The 16,825-nt window shown below is 34.2% G+C and overlaps 1 protein-coding gene across 1 annotated transcript; it reads right to left on the bottom strand.

Moving 5' to 3' along the window:
* Nucleotides 1-10,724: 10,724 nt before the first annotated feature.
* LOC131178402 (soluble inorganic pyrophosphatase 4-like) lies at nt 10,725-15,949 on the bottom strand. The gene is made up of 9 exons (XM_058143361.1): nt 15,701-15,949; nt 13,916-14,060; nt 13,781-13,809; nt 12,087-12,152; nt 11,900-12,007; nt 11,637-11,702; nt 11,391-11,511; nt 11,178-11,259; nt 10,725-10,767 (listed from the first exon to the last, which is right to left on the bottom strand). Exons 1-9 carry the CDS (start codon nt 15,707-15,709, stop codon nt 10,725-10,727), a joined length of 669 nt encoding a protein of 222 aa, XP_057999344.1. The 5' UTR covers nt 15,710-15,949.
* Nucleotides 15,950-16,825: the final 876 nt, after the last annotated feature.

The raw sequence follows: 16,825 nt of genomic DNA, 5'->3' as shown, positions 1-16,825 counted from the left end.
GGACACATGTGACTGAGGATCCAAAGGTGTAGCAATTAAGAACAGCACTTAATAGATCCCCTGCCTTGTCGTCGATAATAAGTAAGAGTCAATAGGGTCTCTGCAAGGATTGCCGGTATTGGGTTGACCTTTTGCTTTTCACGCCTAACACTTCTCAGAATAATCGCAGGTTATAATTCCTAAAGGTCCGGGAAATAAAATCAGGTCATAGATTCCCAAAGCCAGTGCCAACGAAGCTTGCTCCCATTGTTTGTTTTGAATGTGTAGATCCAAATGTTTTTTGACGTAAGTCCAATACCACCCACGTGTGTTCCCTTTGACAGTTTCTCTTACTTTTGCTTCTTCTGCGGAGACCCCCAATATATGTGCAAATCGTTTCCAAGTTTGCCTATGCTTGAGGTGTAGGTAGATCCGATTCTGTGCCACATAAGGGATCTCTAGTAGCACCTGATATTCTTCCATAGTGGGGGTCGTGTCAATGTTGTTGAAGGAGAACACCCCATACTTGGGATTCTAAATTGACAGCATGGCTTTTAGCGCCGGAACTTGAACTCTAGTTCGTATCAAGGTTGTGATCCTTCCATATTTTTTCTCGAACTTTGCCTTGACATGATCGAGAAGAAAATTTCCAATTACTGGATAAACCCTCGAGACCGGTCATTCTGACTTCGACCTTGCTTGGATCTAATGGAGGTAATAGTCCAGTGTCTACCCTGGTGGCATCACTCTGTGGGTGCTTCGAGCTGTGAAGCGGTTTGGACCATGATCTATCATTCTGTTCTTGTCTAGGAACTTTTTCCGTCGACTGACTCGAGGATGTCATGTTAAAGTTCTCATTTATCCTTTTACGGACCCCAATTTTGTAATGCTTGTGGAGAAAACTTGTCAGCAGAACAAATTCAAGTAATTTTGAATTATACTGTTGGCATGGTGATATCCATACACCTATCAAAGTAGGAAGATGCATAGATCGTCCTAACAGTATGATTCAAAATTACCCTCAAAATTTGAAAAACAAGAAAACACAAACAGAGTAAGGTGAGAGCAAGTATGTCCCTTTTGTCCTAAAATAGGGAGAATCCTAGTACCGGTTAAGTGCTATCTAATTAAATAGTTTTATCTTATAAGGTAGTTTGCTACGGCTTCCAGCTACTGTGATAGTTCAGCTCAATGTCTAATTTTCTAAAAGCCACAGGTTTCCAAATTGCCTCTACCGTAAACAGTAGAGCCCCATTTCACCACCATGATACTAATGGGAGAATTCCACGGGTATCACAGTAGATGGAACAAGTTTCAACTTGAGCAGAAGCCTTTACGGATACTAACGGGGTAAAACCCACGGACACCGCTACATGACTCCCTCCTACTTCCTCAAAGGGTAAGAAAGCCCAGGTATAGGGCTGAAGTGTGTGAGGACATTGTGTAAGTAATTGGTGTGTGAAGGGACACATTTACCTCTTCCCTTCATGGGAATTTTTTTTTACATTTTTTGACGAAAGTTGCTGTAACAAACAAGACAATCAAAATAAATAAAAATGGTTAGAAAGAATAATAACAATATATCAAGATTTTCGAATTTTGCAAATTAAACCCCCCTCTAATTACAATTTCAATTTATATGATTATAAAACTAAATATGTTTTTGGACCTCTAAACCAGGGTATTAAATAGCATGTCCCCAGTGGAGTCACCAAGCTGTCCCAAGGGATTTTGCGGTCGCCTGGACGAAGCTTTTCACTGAAGTGGGTAAAGTGAGGAGTCGCCACTTTAATTTTGAGGGAAATTAAAGAAAATCATTTGTGAAAATAGATTAGAAAGAAACCACTTCGAAAACAGAGATTCTAGGTTCGGGGTTCGTATACAGGTGGGGAAGGTGTTAGGTACCCCACCTCATCCCTCAACGAGGGTAAACAGATTTAATGTTATGCTCTTCATAAATTAAAAAGATAATTAGAGGGTTGGGATAGTGATAATGTTAATCCTTTGTGCAAAATAAAGGAATGTTTGATATTTCACTTATTTTGGGTTGCCCAAGAACACAAGTTGATGAGATGGCCCTATAGTGAATAGGTGTCGTGTAGGGTTATCTTATGTATTAGAATTGTGTCATTTTAATTTGGATTTTGTTAAAAGAGCTCGGGTGAGAAGCTTCTCCCGATCTTTAGATATGTTTTATTAAGAGTTTTAGGCGGGAGATTTCGGATAAGAACTCTCCTCCGATCTCCACATATTTTATTGAGGTTTTGGCTGAGAAATGGGTAAGAACTCTCCCCCGATCTCTTAGAATATTGGGTTCAAAGTTTTTAGTGGAGGATCTCGAATAAGAACTCTCCTCCGATCTTCGTGTTTTTTATTTGAATGAGAATCAGGTAAGAACTCTCCCCCGATCTCTTAGAATATTTGGTTCAAAGTTTTTAGTGGAGGATCTCGGATAAGAACTCTCCTCCGATCTCCGTGTTTTTTATTTGAATGAGAATCAGGTAAGAACTCTCCCTCCATCTCTTAGAGTGTTCGATTTAAAATTTTAAATGAAGGATCTCGGATAAGAACTCTCCTCCGATCTCCATGTTTTTCATTTAAATGAGAATCAGGTAAGAACTCTCCCCCGATGTCTTAGAATATTTGTTATGATTGCATATCGTAAGGACCTTGAACTAAGGATTCTGGTGCCTAAAGGCGCCAGAAACCTGACTAAAGCTTCTCTTAACCCACTAATGCCTCATAACTAGAGGGTGGATACAAGACCGAACTTCTCGCCGATCTCCTATGTGATCGCCTTATCAGAACTCTTTGGCTGGCGATATCTGACCTCTTTTGGTTACTAGTCCGGGACCCGATCTCATCCCGATTCTCGCCCTATTATGTTACCTCTTAGGTTTGTTTCATAACCTGACCTTATAACTTATTTCTCTGGCCTATGATTCAACCTTTTGTTACGGCTATTCTTTTGTCATTTTTATTTGTTCGAAAACTTTCATATTAAGATACTTCTATCAACATCTTTTAAATTACCTACAAGTTGCCCACAACCAGAACACCTATTTTTGAAGGAAATAAAAGCTAAGAATGGATAAATAAAGTTTACGAATGAATATAGAAGTAGATTCGGGAAATAACTATCGGCCTGAATAATCTACGTTGAGATTTTAGTGCAACTGAACATAATAGAAAATTTCAAGAATAAGAACAGACAAAATAAAACACGAGTGTTCGGCAAAATGACAGTCTAGACACTTACCTATGGGAAGTTGAGGCTATTGAACTAACTCTGGAACTACAGATATTGTAGAGTTGAAAACTGATTGTCGAAGGACTCGTGCTTACTTCGAAGGAATGAGAACCAGGTCGGAATGCAGCTGAGTCCAAGCGACGGGAACCGGGCCAGAATGAAGTCAAGCTTGGAGAGCAATATGTTGGTGTTAGGGAGGTGAAGACAAAACTGAACAAAAATGGTCCCGCAGAGTAATGAACAGACAATGAAAATGAAGAATTTCAGGGTCCAAAACTCCTTCAATGGAGATACTCGAGAAATCTGGTTTCTGAAGTTTCTTGATTCTATGAAAGCTTAGAATGGCAAAGTAGTAAGACTGAATCAAATTTCAGAGCCTGTCCACTATAACCATCACCTCCTTTTTTTTGCCTGTCCCCTCTACAGTATTGCATACAGGTATTTATAAGGAACGGGTGCTCTTAAAGAAGGGTCAGGATCTCTCTAGGGGAGACAGAGGGTTTGGATTCAAAGGGACATGATCCGATGTCTGAGAATTAAAAAGAATCAAAATGGAGGGCCGGGATCCTATTCAGAATATCTGTCCTTTCTCCTCTTAATCCAACGGCTCAGGGACTTGCCTTACAAGATGGATCCAAGGGCTGGGAATAAAAAGCGTCAATCCTGTCGTCTACTTTTTGATCCAAGGGCTCCGGATTCGTCCTTACAAGTATGATCAACGGTGGAGATCTATGTACGTAATCGCCATAATCGCTTTAGCGTCACGCCTAGGTGGGCATTTCTGCAGCTGAGGCGTGCGGTGAAGATTTCATCTGCCTGTAACGCTTTAACTAACTCGGCTCTGATTATGAAGGGAGCTAATTGAAAGTTATTTTAATCACTCTGTGCTTTCTGATCTCTATTTTTCCGATCTCCCTATTATGACCCTCTCCTTTTCCGATCACTCTAGTATCAGGTCCCTTCTTATTCCCCGATCTCTCCCATTCTAGATCTTTCTTCCTTATCTACTTGCCATGGTTAACACTATTAATTCTTCTATTACCGATGCATCCGCTTCGGTTTCTGCATGCAATAAATGCCCAGCCCCTATATATAAGTACCAACAGGTAAATCACCCCCACACTTCACTTCTCCTCCTTTAGTTTCTCCATTTCTCCAATTCTAGTTTTTCTGGTAAGATTTCTGATTATGGTGACTGCTTATGATCTTTTTCCATCTGTTTTCTTCGCCCTTCGCCTGAAAATTTACGATCCCGGCGATCGAAAAACCATGAGGACATCTAATGACAGTGAGGGAACCGGACTAATTTACTGATCAAGACCGAAAGTGATGATTGTGCCGATCTCGAATCGGTCTACTGGTATAATCAGTGGACCGATCTCGGGCAAGAGGACTGCTAATTTCAATCTTAATGTCGGTGACCGCCTCTTGAAGTTCATTTGGCTCCTCACCACATCGGGCATCCTGACTACAACTCGGTTCTGGTCGATGACATCGACGATGACTCCGCTCATCATCATGAGAGTCATAGTCACCCTATCTGAGCTGTACTTCTATCCAATACTTGTGGCTGGTTTTCTGATCAAACACATTTTTTGATTCAGCCACAAGACTAGGCTTTGACATAGGCCATTACTAGGTAAGATGTAGTGTTGATCTTTAGAGATCGCCCAAATGATGTAATCTGACCTTTAAAAATTCCCCTAATGATGTAATCCGATCTCTTGAGAACGCCCAAATGATGTAATCCGATCTTTTGGAAATGAAATGAAATTTTATCTAAAGGTTGTTATTTTATTATTGCATTAGTTATTTTTCTAGTCTCTGATGTGCATATTCGATCTAATCCCTAACTGAATCTTCATTAACCGATCTGTGATTTTGAAAGTTTGTTCAATCCGAGAACCCTAGCTAATCGATCCCTTTAATTTTGATTTAATTATTGTGTTTCTGGAATCTTCCTCCGACGTGTTAGGAAAGTAAGCCGATTCCGCTAACCGATGCGCCGCTTGGGACTTTGTGAGCATTAACTGCTCAGACGGGTATAAATAGAGGGGAGGGTAAGTCAGTTGCTCCCTTATGTCATTTTCAGAACTTTGTTAGCATTCTCTCGTTTCTTCGAGTTTTTTCGGCACCGATCACATTCCGGTAGGGATTTTGATTCTTCTCTTAGTTAACCTTTTTGTTTTCTTGAAAATGAGCGGCGCCGAGGATCAGAGAGTTGTGAGCCCACCTTCCGTCCATTTTTCGTGGACCTCAGAGGAAGGCAATGTAATTAGATCAGGTGGTCGAACCAGCATGGCCATCATTCCGGTTACTGGTCCGGCTGCCAGGTCGAGGAGAGGAACATCTTCCAGAAGAGAAAACCTGCCAGTGGATGAGTTGCCTTCGGTCCTGAGAGAAACCGATCTTCAATCTATAAGCCAAGAGTACAACCTGCGGATCGACTTCTTTGAACTAATCAAGTGCCATGGTGATCATTGGGCCGATCACTTCTTTGATGAGGTCGATTTCATCATAGTATACGAAGAGCAGCTGAAAGCCGGACTCTGTTTTCCTTTGGACGAATTTTACAAGGCCGTTCTAAAGTTCCATCACGTCTCGGTAGCTCAAGTGCATCCGAACTCCTGGCAGACTCTAATAGCTTTTCGGGGCCTTTGCCGAGCTAAGGGACTAGAACCCACGGCTAAAGTCTTTGCCGAGCTACATAGGCTTGCTCGAAGAAAGGATGATGAGTTCTGGTTCTTTCAGGCTAAGCCGAACTGCTCTCTCTTTACTGATCTCCCTTCTTCATTGAAGAATTGGAAGGACTGCTTTTTCATATTGAGGAGCAAGATTTCGAACGGCTTTGAGGGTATCCCACGGAGTTGGCAACATTTGGTAGCCCCGATCCTGAAGAAGATCGCCTTAAATAAGGATGAAGACGCCATGGTGAAAGAGTTAAAATCTCAGGCGTCTACTCAGAAATTCTCGTGCTTAGATCCAATCATGGCCAAACTAAAGTATTGGATGATGCGGCTGATCACTGAAAAAGAATACGAGCTTCAGCTCTCTGACCTCGGCCCTGGTACTACCCATATCTCTGGTCTCTGAATCTTAGCGAACTCACTGACTTCTTTTTTGTGCAGGTATGGCGGGCGGCAATGCTTCTAAGGAAAGTCGCAAGCGAAAGAGGGAGGTCTCTAGAAAAGTGCGGGCGATGAAGGGGCCACCATTGCTGATGCTCAGACCCCTCGTCGTGAATTAGTAGAGGTGCCGAGCTCTCCTCCCCGATCTCAGGAGCAACCGATCCCTGAGGTAGAGGTCATCGCTCCTGCTCCTTAGCAAATCGAGCTTCCACCTCCCCCTCCTCCTCCGATCTCTTCCAATGTGGAAGGGGAGTCTTCCGGTCCTACGGTCAGGACGCTTTCCAGGGGCGCTCAACTCTTGATCCAATCGCTGGAAAGGAATCGCTCTACAAGAGGGAATCCCGGTCTGGCCAAAGTCATGGGAGCTTCCATCTGCTTCCAAGAAGATCGGAATAGGTTGGCAGAGGAGAGCATTGATGATATCTTAGCTCAGACAATGAGCTTAGGCTTAGAGGCCATTGCAAACCAGCACGTACTCAGAGAGAAAGCCCACGCCTTAAAGAAGGAGATCCTTAAGGCGGTCCAAGACGCCTCTACTGCTCAAGCTCAGCTCTCCTCTGCTAATGACTACATCGCCAGGATGGAAGATCGGATGAAGCATTATGAGGAGAGGATAGCGGAGGTGGAACGAGAACTTGAAGACTCCCGAGCTGGTTGGTCTGCCGATCTCGCTCGTTATGCTGAAGACCTTCGGGCGAAAGAGGAAGAGCTCCGAGCCAAGGATGAGGAGCTCCAAGCTAAGGAAGAGGAGAGCACCACAAAGGAGGTCGTGGCTTATGTGAACGCTCATAATGACCTTCTGGCCGAGCTGAGGAAGCAGTATCCTGAAGAGGACTTCTCCTGGATGAATGAGCTCGCCCCAGAGGCCAAAGATGAGAGCGACAAGGAGCCAGAGAGAGAGAGAGAGAGAAACGATGATGTACCTGGAGAGTAGGCTGTGGGAGACCCTCCAGCCGAATGACTTGTAAATTTTATTTTGAAATGAAATGAAGTCCTTTTGTTCAATTTCTCGATGAGATCAGAAAATGTCCAAATTGTATGAGTACTTAATTGTTTTGAACGTGTCGGATAGTAAACTTAAAAATAACCATTAATCTAAGTATAAAAGATAGAAAAAACATTGTACATAAGCTTGAGACCGGACTAAGCCATGACCAAACACCAGGTAAGACTTTAAAACATTAGAATTTGGCCTCAATTTGAATTCTAAAGATCGGGATCGTCATTAGACCGGATAGAGACCTTCACTTTAATATCCGGGGCATTCAAGTGAGAAGCCCGATCTTGACATTGGCCAAATGAAGTTCCACAATATTTGTAAGAAGAGATTGAAAGCGAGACTGGATGGTCTGGGGATACATCTTTGGTTCGAAACCTTTCGATAAGAGAGCGAAAAACTATTAACTAAGTATGGGATCGGTTTATTCCATGATCGAGCAATCGGTCAGTTTGGAAAAGTTATTTATGACCGAAAGACATCAGCTGAGAGCGGATGATGAAGTCCCTTAACTTCGGAGGTCGGCCAAAATATGGTATCGACATCCATTTAAAAAAAAATAATGGATAGGTTTTAATTAAATATTAAAATAAAAAGTTTAAATTTTTTAATCAGCATAACAACCAATTTGTTGGTTACAAGTTAGAAAAATTATTGATATTGATAAAAATATAATTTTAATTAAATTTCAAATTTATTTTTATATAAAATAAATTTTTATTTATTTTATTTTAATTAAAATAAAAATAAAATATTTTTATTTTCTCAAATTATTTTTAGTACAGTAAATTAAAAATAATTTTTAATGAAAAGGTTAATAAAAACTAAAAATAGTTATACAATCTTATGCAATTAAGCAAATTAAAAATTTAAATAAAATTGAAAATTTTTTTAGAGTTTTAGAGTTTTTTTTATCTATTAATTCTATTTTCAAATAAATTTTAATTTTTTATGCTAATAAAATATTTCAATTTATAAATTTATTAAAATTTAAAAAAATATTATTCTTAAAATTATTCAAACTTTATTTTAATAATTAATCATTTAAAATAAAAATTCATTCATTTTAAATTTTTATCAATTTAAATATGTTTTATATTGTTATCTAATTATTTAAATATAGAAGTATTTCTAATTATTTAAATATAGAAGTATTTAAAGTTATGTTAAGAAATTTTCTTAGTTTTATTGTATTATTACACTTGCTTTAAAAGAAAATTTTTATTTAATTTTAAAGTTTATTAATTAATTAGAATGAAATTTTTTCAAAATTACATATAAATAAAAATAAATTATAAATAAATACAATGAATATAAACAACGTACAACAATCCTACTTTTTATTTGATTTTATTTTTTCCTCCAACATTACTTTTTTAAGTTATAATAATAATAATAATATTATTATTATTATTATTATTATTATTATTATTGGCAAATGAGGCCGAAGGGTGAGGATTGAGAATGAGGCAGAAGGGTGAGGAACACGACGAGTTGGGTAGGGAAGGCCGAAGGGCTTGTCGCGTCCGTAGGGCAGATGGGTTCGACCAAATTGAAAGAGAGCAGAGCATGGAGATGGAGGGGAGTGACTGGGACTGGCTAGGCGGCTGACTAAAAAAAGATGAGGAAGTGCAGCAACGAAGAGGATGAGGAATTTGAGAGAGAATCGGGTATTTTTCGCTAAGGGAGAAAAGAATAAAATGGCATTTTTTGCTTTTCCCATCTAATTAACGGAATCGTTAATAGAAAGACTAACATGTTCTATTTTGAATTAGCAATGGGCATTTTAGTTACTTTTAAAAATTCTAGAGATTAATTAATAAATTTTGATAAAATTCAGATCCTATTATTATTATTATTATTATTATTATTATCAAGTACACCTTTTGTCTCCTTAATAACGAATTGCAAGATTGATGAGCTTTTGAATCTTTCTTTTGGCAGGAGTTCTAAATAAAAGGTTATTCGATAGTCTCTTAAAAAATATTAAATTAAAAAATTGAGCGCACACTTTATCTATCGTTCAATATATGTATATATATATATATTTATTGCTAACGCCATTAAATTTTTTAAATTTTTTATATTATTTTTTATTTAAATAATTAATTTTATTTATAGAAAATGTAATATATTATTGATTTGTACTCTTTTTTGTACCTAATTTCTAATTAATAAAATAAAATATAATACTCTTACATTGTTTTTTGTTTGTGTAATTAATTTCTTTTATATATGAAAAATATAATGTTAATTTGTACCTCTTTTATACTTTATTTCTAATTATTAACATATTTTTTTCATTTCCATATGAAAACTTCGTAATGACTAATTTACTTTATTCTTCACTTTCCATTTGGAACGATTTTCATGTTAAAATTAAATTAATTTACGTAATTTATTAAATTTTGATGATTTATTAATAATTGTATTTAGGATAAGTGTTTAAATTTTACTATTTGAAATAATTGATAACTAAAATGGATGTTTATTTATTTTTATTTATAAATAGATAAATTTATTTTCGTTATGAATATTTTTTAGTTTATTATATAATCCTGATTAGAATTCACGTCCAGTAATTTTGAATAATTTAGATTCCTAATAATAAGTCTCATGATCTACAATTTTTTTTTTTCAAAATCCTATATTTTTTTATTCGATTTTATTTTTTCCTTCAAAATTACTTTTGCTAAGTTAAAAGAATATTATTATTATTATTATTATTATTATTATTATTATTATTATACTTTCCAAGCACACCCTTCGTCTCCTTAATAACAAAAATATTATGGTTTACATAATAATGAATTTAAAGGATAAACTTGTGTAAAAAATTTTCAAAATAAGAAATGTTGCTTCAGAATGAATATTTTAATAATGAATGTTGTTGACGAGTAGGTTCAGCATTTTAATAATACACAAAATACCAAAAAAAAAAAAAAAAGAAAATCATCGATTTGACTAACAAATGATGGAAGTGTCTTAATTTTTTTTATTAAAATAATATATATTTTAGTGTATATTCACTGTCTCTAAGATCCATTTGATCCAATATGTTAAAAGACAACATTGTAAGGCATCAATCACGCTATTAGATACTTTAAAAAATATGATTAATCCAAACAATACTTTGTTTTCTCTTTTACTTTCTAATATTCACTATAGTAAAGATCTAACATTGACTATGATCACTTTGGCGTCATCGTCTTGGATTATAGCGCAAGAATATAATAACCAATCCATGTAGAAAATGTAACAAAATTAAGCATACATTTTTTAGGTCAATGCATTGACACAAGGATGACAGAAGACTATATATGTAAATATCTTATAAAAGACGATTAGAGCTCAAAATCACACTTCTGTATCACCGCCTCAAGGTCTCCACTATGTAGTCAGCATAGAGATTCCTTCAGAAAGCAGGAAAATCAAAGAAAAGGAAAAGAAACACAATGAATAACAGAGATTGAAAGAAGTAAATATAACAATAAATATATAAACCCTAAATCATATAAGCAGTTGACAAGTCAAGTTTAGGACTACAGTTAAGGTATACGCAAATATAAAAAATTCTCTGAGATTAGAAAAGTGAATTTGAAAATGCACTAATTACCAATATTGAGGAAAATCAGAAAAAAGAATTGCAGACTTGCTAAATTCCTGCTTGCTTTAAGTTTATCATGCTTTCTCATTTTTTGCAAATTTTAAAATTGATCCGTGTTTAGTCAGGTTAGGGTTTTTTTTTTTTGGGACCAGTTTAAACAACATAGAAACAACACACGCAAACACAGACAATCGTTCACAGAGAGGTCTATCTTACATGGAATGCTGAACTGCTTTGTAGGCGTCAAAGGCTGGAAGGAAGTCATTGACCGCAACTTCTTTGTTTTCATTTTTCTTATCTGAACTTGTTATTAAGGGGAAAAAATTATGTTTTACTTTTTGAAGGCTTCATAAAAGAAATAGTGCATGCCTAAAACATTTTGTAGTGCACAGGTTCTCGCTAAGAAGTAACAAATACTTTAAAGGATACAGTCTTCAAAGAAGCGACGGATCTCAGCCAAACGATGTGGTGGGAGTTCCTTGATATCATTGTAGTGGCGATACTCAGGATCATCAGCACAAACAGCAATTATCTTATCATCTTTTTCACCCTGGTTGGCCAATATGGAAACGTATTGATAAATGAGAGCAACTACTATGAACCAGCAAGAATAAAAGCAGGCAAAAAATAAAAAATGGAACAACTATTCAGAGTTTTCTGCCTGGTTATATGTACCTGATCAATCATTGGCATAAGTCCAATAGCTTTAGCCCTAAGAAAGCATCCTGGAAGCACTGGCTCCTGCACATAAATTTATTATTATTATTACTATTATTATTATTTTACAAAGAAAGTTCCTCATTACCACTATGGTCGCAAGAAGGATACATATAATAACATACAGCTAAAAATGTTAGGGTAAATCCTTGAAACAATATCAAGATGTTTCCAAGCAAGCATGCCAAGCACACGAGAAAATTGATTATCAAACAAAATACCTGCATAATAATTAAGACATCCAAGGGATCATTGTCCTCACAAAGAGTACGAGGGATGAAGCCATAGTTGTGGGGATACACAACTGAGGAGTAAAGAACACGATCAACCTGCAAATAAGAAAATTTACCAGCCCATTGTAAATAAATGTAAGGTCATGAAGAAAATGAGATTCACACACACGATTACCTTGATGAGTCCAGTTTTTTTGTCAAGTTCATATTTCACCTTGCTCCCTTTTCCTATTTCGATCACCTGCATTAATTTTACCAAAACCCTCGTCAAATGTCAAATGACATTTCAAATGGATTGCAATTTTTATTTATAATAATCAGTCAAAATTTCCATGCATTATAAATCACAGAAATTGTAATTCAAATTGAACCATGAAAGTAATGTAAAAGGCAACTCTGGAAAATTAACAAATTTTATTTTATAACCTCATGGTTTTGGAAAAAAAAAAAAACCCTTTCTGGTAAATCAAAGAGACAGTTACTTTTATGTCAACCATACAAGTTAGAAAAGGAAATGAAAAAAAAAATGGAAATAAACATGTTAGCCCTCACACTTCATTGTATTAATGCCATGTTAGTTCTATAGCACCAAAATGTCAAGCATTATGAGATTCAAGGTTGTTAAAGGCACGCTTCAGACTCAAGGCTCCAACCCTAATGCCTCCAATATTTAACAGACATTCACCTCATATGCCTAGGCGCATGCCTTGTTCTAGGCACAAGGCTCTAGAAAAGGCAAGCTTTCTTTATTTCCACATCTGCAAGCACTTCTTGATGTGGAACCTCAGTTGGTAAAAGAGAATAGCACTAGACTCAAATTTGTCAATATACTAGTCTAGTGTTGACACACTAGGAAGTCATCAGAATTAGAGTCTTGATGATAAAAAGTTATTGGTGTCTCAATAAAACTACCACACTTAGGATTATAGACCGCATATGTTTCCATTTTCAACACTCATGCTCCTTTAATCCCTCTCCTCATACATTGTTTCAATTTTCTCTCATCATCTCTCCCATCTTTAATGCTTGTTGGATTCCTCTGTTTCTTGTTTATGTGAAATCGTCCTCTTTCTTTTTTAACACCATTAACAATGCTATGTGGGTCTCTTTAAGAATTTTTCTGAGATTGATTCTTTGTTCATAAAAAAAAAAAGACACTAACATGCTATTTAGGTCATCTATTTCTTGATTATTTGCCTGTGTTTATACACACACACACAGAAACACTGACATGCTATTTAGTGACACAATTTCTAGGTTATCTAAAATTGTTTTTTTTTTTCTTTGGGTTTGTTTATGTTCAATGTCCAAAATTTAGGTTTATTTTATTTTCAAACAAGTTCTTATATGTTAAAGAGAAAAAAAAATGATATTAATGGTGAAGCATATATTCATTTTATGTATTTTTCTATGCTTATTAATGTTTTGTAGATTAATAATTTTGATAAGTCTTTATTCATATTATTTATCATATAAGAACAAACATTATAAATAATTTAATTATTATGTATAATATTTTTATATTTATTCATTATTTCTTATAAATATAAATAATTTATTGTTAAAAAAAATTAATTTGAAGACAAAAAATTTTGTAATTAATAAATTTTAAAAGAGTAATATTGTCTAATAAAAAAAACCCAAATCAGCTACCAGCTTATGAAAAAAAGGCCCAAAAAATAGAGCTGAAAGAAAGTGCAATTGTTTTGATATTTATCAACCATCAGCTACAATTTTAATAGGTTTACCAAACAAGTTGATTCAACTGTTTGGATGTCTATTAGCTATCATCTACATCAAACAGCTACACCAAACAACTCCTAAAAGAAGTAGCAAAAGATAATGGTGGCTAAGATTCACTAAACTTACACAGTTGAATATCTTTGGAGCTCCAGGTCCTGTGTATAAAAAAAATAAAAATAAAAATTCAATAAACAATGTCAATCAATAAAAGAATGAAGAATCAAATATCAAATTCACATGGTTTATAGTGACATTGCATACCTATCTCTAGATCATGCCAGGGGTGAGCAGCAACAGATCTCCTAGTCATTGATGAAAGTATCCGCTCATTAAGAGGTGGATGTGAGGACTGTTGAGAAACAATAGTTTTGCTTGGAGTGTCTATAGGAGGAACCATATCTGCAACCTAAAAACACAAGGGACAACAATTAGCATGTTATCATATTGAGTATAAACCAAAAACTATCATATTGAGTATAAACCAAAAAATAAACCAAAAACTGTCTCACATGGATGATTTCATAATCTAGTTTCATCAAACAAAGCATTACATCCCAAGCCATCATACTTTGCATGTACAGAGTCTTCAAAGGAAGCATCTTAAAGCATTGCATCGAATTAATACCATGGAAACCGCATAAAAATTAGAAACGTCAAGAAGAAACAAGTGAAAGATAACGCCTAGGCTTCAGGTTTTCAGGTCTCTTTGATTTCCAAAAAAAAAAAAAAAGAAAGAAAAGAAAAGAAATTTGATTGATGGTGCCTATGAATAATGCTGACATGAAATAGTCCAATGCCCCATAAGGACATTTCTGCAAAACACATATTAAGTTTGATTTCATTTTATGTAAGTTTAGGTGAGGTACAATCCACATTCATTTAGAAAGTTCCCATCATCACATAGCTCTAGTTGTATTTGGTTTTTAGATATTTTTTAAGCAGTAAAGAAACCTAAATAAGATGTTTGAAAAAAAAATATTGAATGCCTATGAGGGCCCCTTTTGGCAGATCAAATTAAAAAGCATAATATTTTTTTACATCAGAATTAATCACCTCATTTGCCAACTTACACTCATGAAATAAAATGGAAAACTTATGTAGTTTTCAAAATCATACAAATCAATGAGCTAGCTTAAGGTCTCAAATTCAAACCCATCGGAGCCAATTGTACCCAAAGAGAAAAAAAAAATTACAAATAAAAACTTTGATGCGTCTGTATTTGTGCTTCAAAAACCTAAATTGCTTTCAGTTCTCAAACACAACTAATCATGCATCTCCAGAATACTAAGCAAAACTAAACCATAATTTTTCAGAAACTTCCACAATAAAGTCCAGCCAACACAAAAACATATGACTTACTGATACAGAATAATTGGGGGAAAAAATACAAACATCTCGACATTAATAAAATCTAACAGAAAAACAGAACACGAAGCAGAGGTGCATATAACAAAAAGAACCAAATAATAATAATAATAATAATAATAATAATAATAATAATAAAATCATATCCCAATCTAGAATTTTATAAGAATCCAATTCAATTAATTTTTTTTACTAATTTTCATATTTGAAATAAAAGAATATAACTCTTTTTTAACTTAAAAACAAAAAATTAATTTGGAGGAATAAAAGAATTTAATGTGAGAATTTAACTGAATTCTTTTTTAGAAAATGATTTATTCCAAACCAAGCACTCCAAAAGGAAAAAGAAAGGAAACAAGGCTTCCACATTACTCAAACAACCAGATACGCACAACCGAGCCTTATACATTAAATAAGGCAAATATTTGGCAAACAATGAAGCAAGAAATTAATCCATTTCTAATCAAATAATTTCAAACAAAAACAATCACACACAGAAATACATTATTCAAACACAATCGGAATCATAAGCACGGATCTAGCAAAGGATGAAACTAAGTTCATTACAAACAGAAAAATAATTTTTTTTTTAAAAAAAGATACTATTCGAAATACACATAAAATAAAGGAAACAACAAAGAAAATGAAGATCGGGTCAAAGAAAGTGATTCTGAAACTCACCTCTAGCATTCAGAGGTTCTAATCTCTGAATCAAAAGCTTCGCAAGTGAAGCTTGGACGGAACCAGAGAAAGAAAAAGAAAACTCAGATCTCAAAAAGAGAAAGAGAGAGAGAATAATAGAGAAGTAATGGTGAAGTATATAGGGGAGGTTTGGGGAAGAGTAGAGGGAAGCAAAGCAAAGATCTGTAACTGTACGCGTTCCCGCTTTCGGTCTTCTTTGCCATTTAAAGGAAGCACCAAGGGTAAAGCAAAAGAGGGAAAGCAAAGGACAAAATGGAAAATTCGTACGCTTCCATATGCAGTGAAATTGTGGAATTCCAAAGTATATTCTTTGGAGCGAATAATTCATGGTTCCCAGCCGTGTGCTGATTTGGCAAAGACGCCCGGACCCACCTACGGACAAAGACGGAGCTCCAAACTGTCATATAAAAAATATTATTTATATTATTTTTTAATTACATTAATTAAATCTTTTTATATTATTTTTAATTACATTAATTAAATCTTTTAAGTTTAATTATATTATTTATGGTAAAAAATCTTTTAAGTTTTTGTGGAAGTCAAATGGCTTATTTTTATAAAGTATTTTTAAAATTATTGGATTTATTTTATCATATAATTAGCATAATACTTATATTATAAAAAATATTATTTATATTATTTTTTAATTACATTAATTAAATCTTTTAAGTTTAATTATATTATTTATGGTAAAAAATCTTTTAAGTTTTTGAGAAAGTCAAATGGCTTATTTTTATAAAGTATTTTTAAAATTATTGGATTTACTTTATCATATAATTAGCATAATACTTATATTATGCTTGATTAATTTATTTTTTTTATTTTTAATTATATTTTAAATAAAATAAATTATTTTTATTAAATTAATTTTAAATTAAAATTTCTCATTTATTTAATTTAATTTGAATAAATTTTTACTTATTATAATAATAAAATTTTAATTAATTTATAATATAATTAATTAAAATACCAATTTATTTCTTTTTATACATATCTTAATAGTAGTTTTCATAATTATTTTATTTAAAATGTAATAAAAATACTTTATTCAAAAAATAATTTAAATTTTATAAAATTTTTATATTTTATTTTATAATTTATATA

Source organism: Hevea brasiliensis, chromosome 3, assembly GCF_030052815.1.
Source record: "Hevea brasiliensis isolate MT/VB/25A 57/8 chromosome 3, ASM3005281v1, whole genome shotgun sequence".
Classification (NCBI taxonomy): Eukaryota; Viridiplantae; Streptophyta; class Magnoliopsida; order Malpighiales; family Euphorbiaceae; genus Hevea; species Hevea brasiliensis.
The sequence above is the reverse complement of the archived record's forward strand: the minus strand, read 5'-3'. Positions and strand labels throughout refer to the sequence as shown.

Excerpts from the sequence above, each read along its gene's own strand:
- LOC131178402 (XM_058143361.1), bottom strand. Across the intron at positions 11,703-11,899 it reads ATGTCTTAATTATTATGCAG|GAGCCAGTGCTTCCAGGATG; the intron begins GTATTTTGTTTG and ends ATTTATGTGCAG. Across the intron at positions 11,260-11,390 it reads CCGTCGCTTCTTTGAAGACT|ATAAGAAAAATGAAAACAAA; the intron begins GTATCCTTTAAA and ends TAACAAGTTCAG.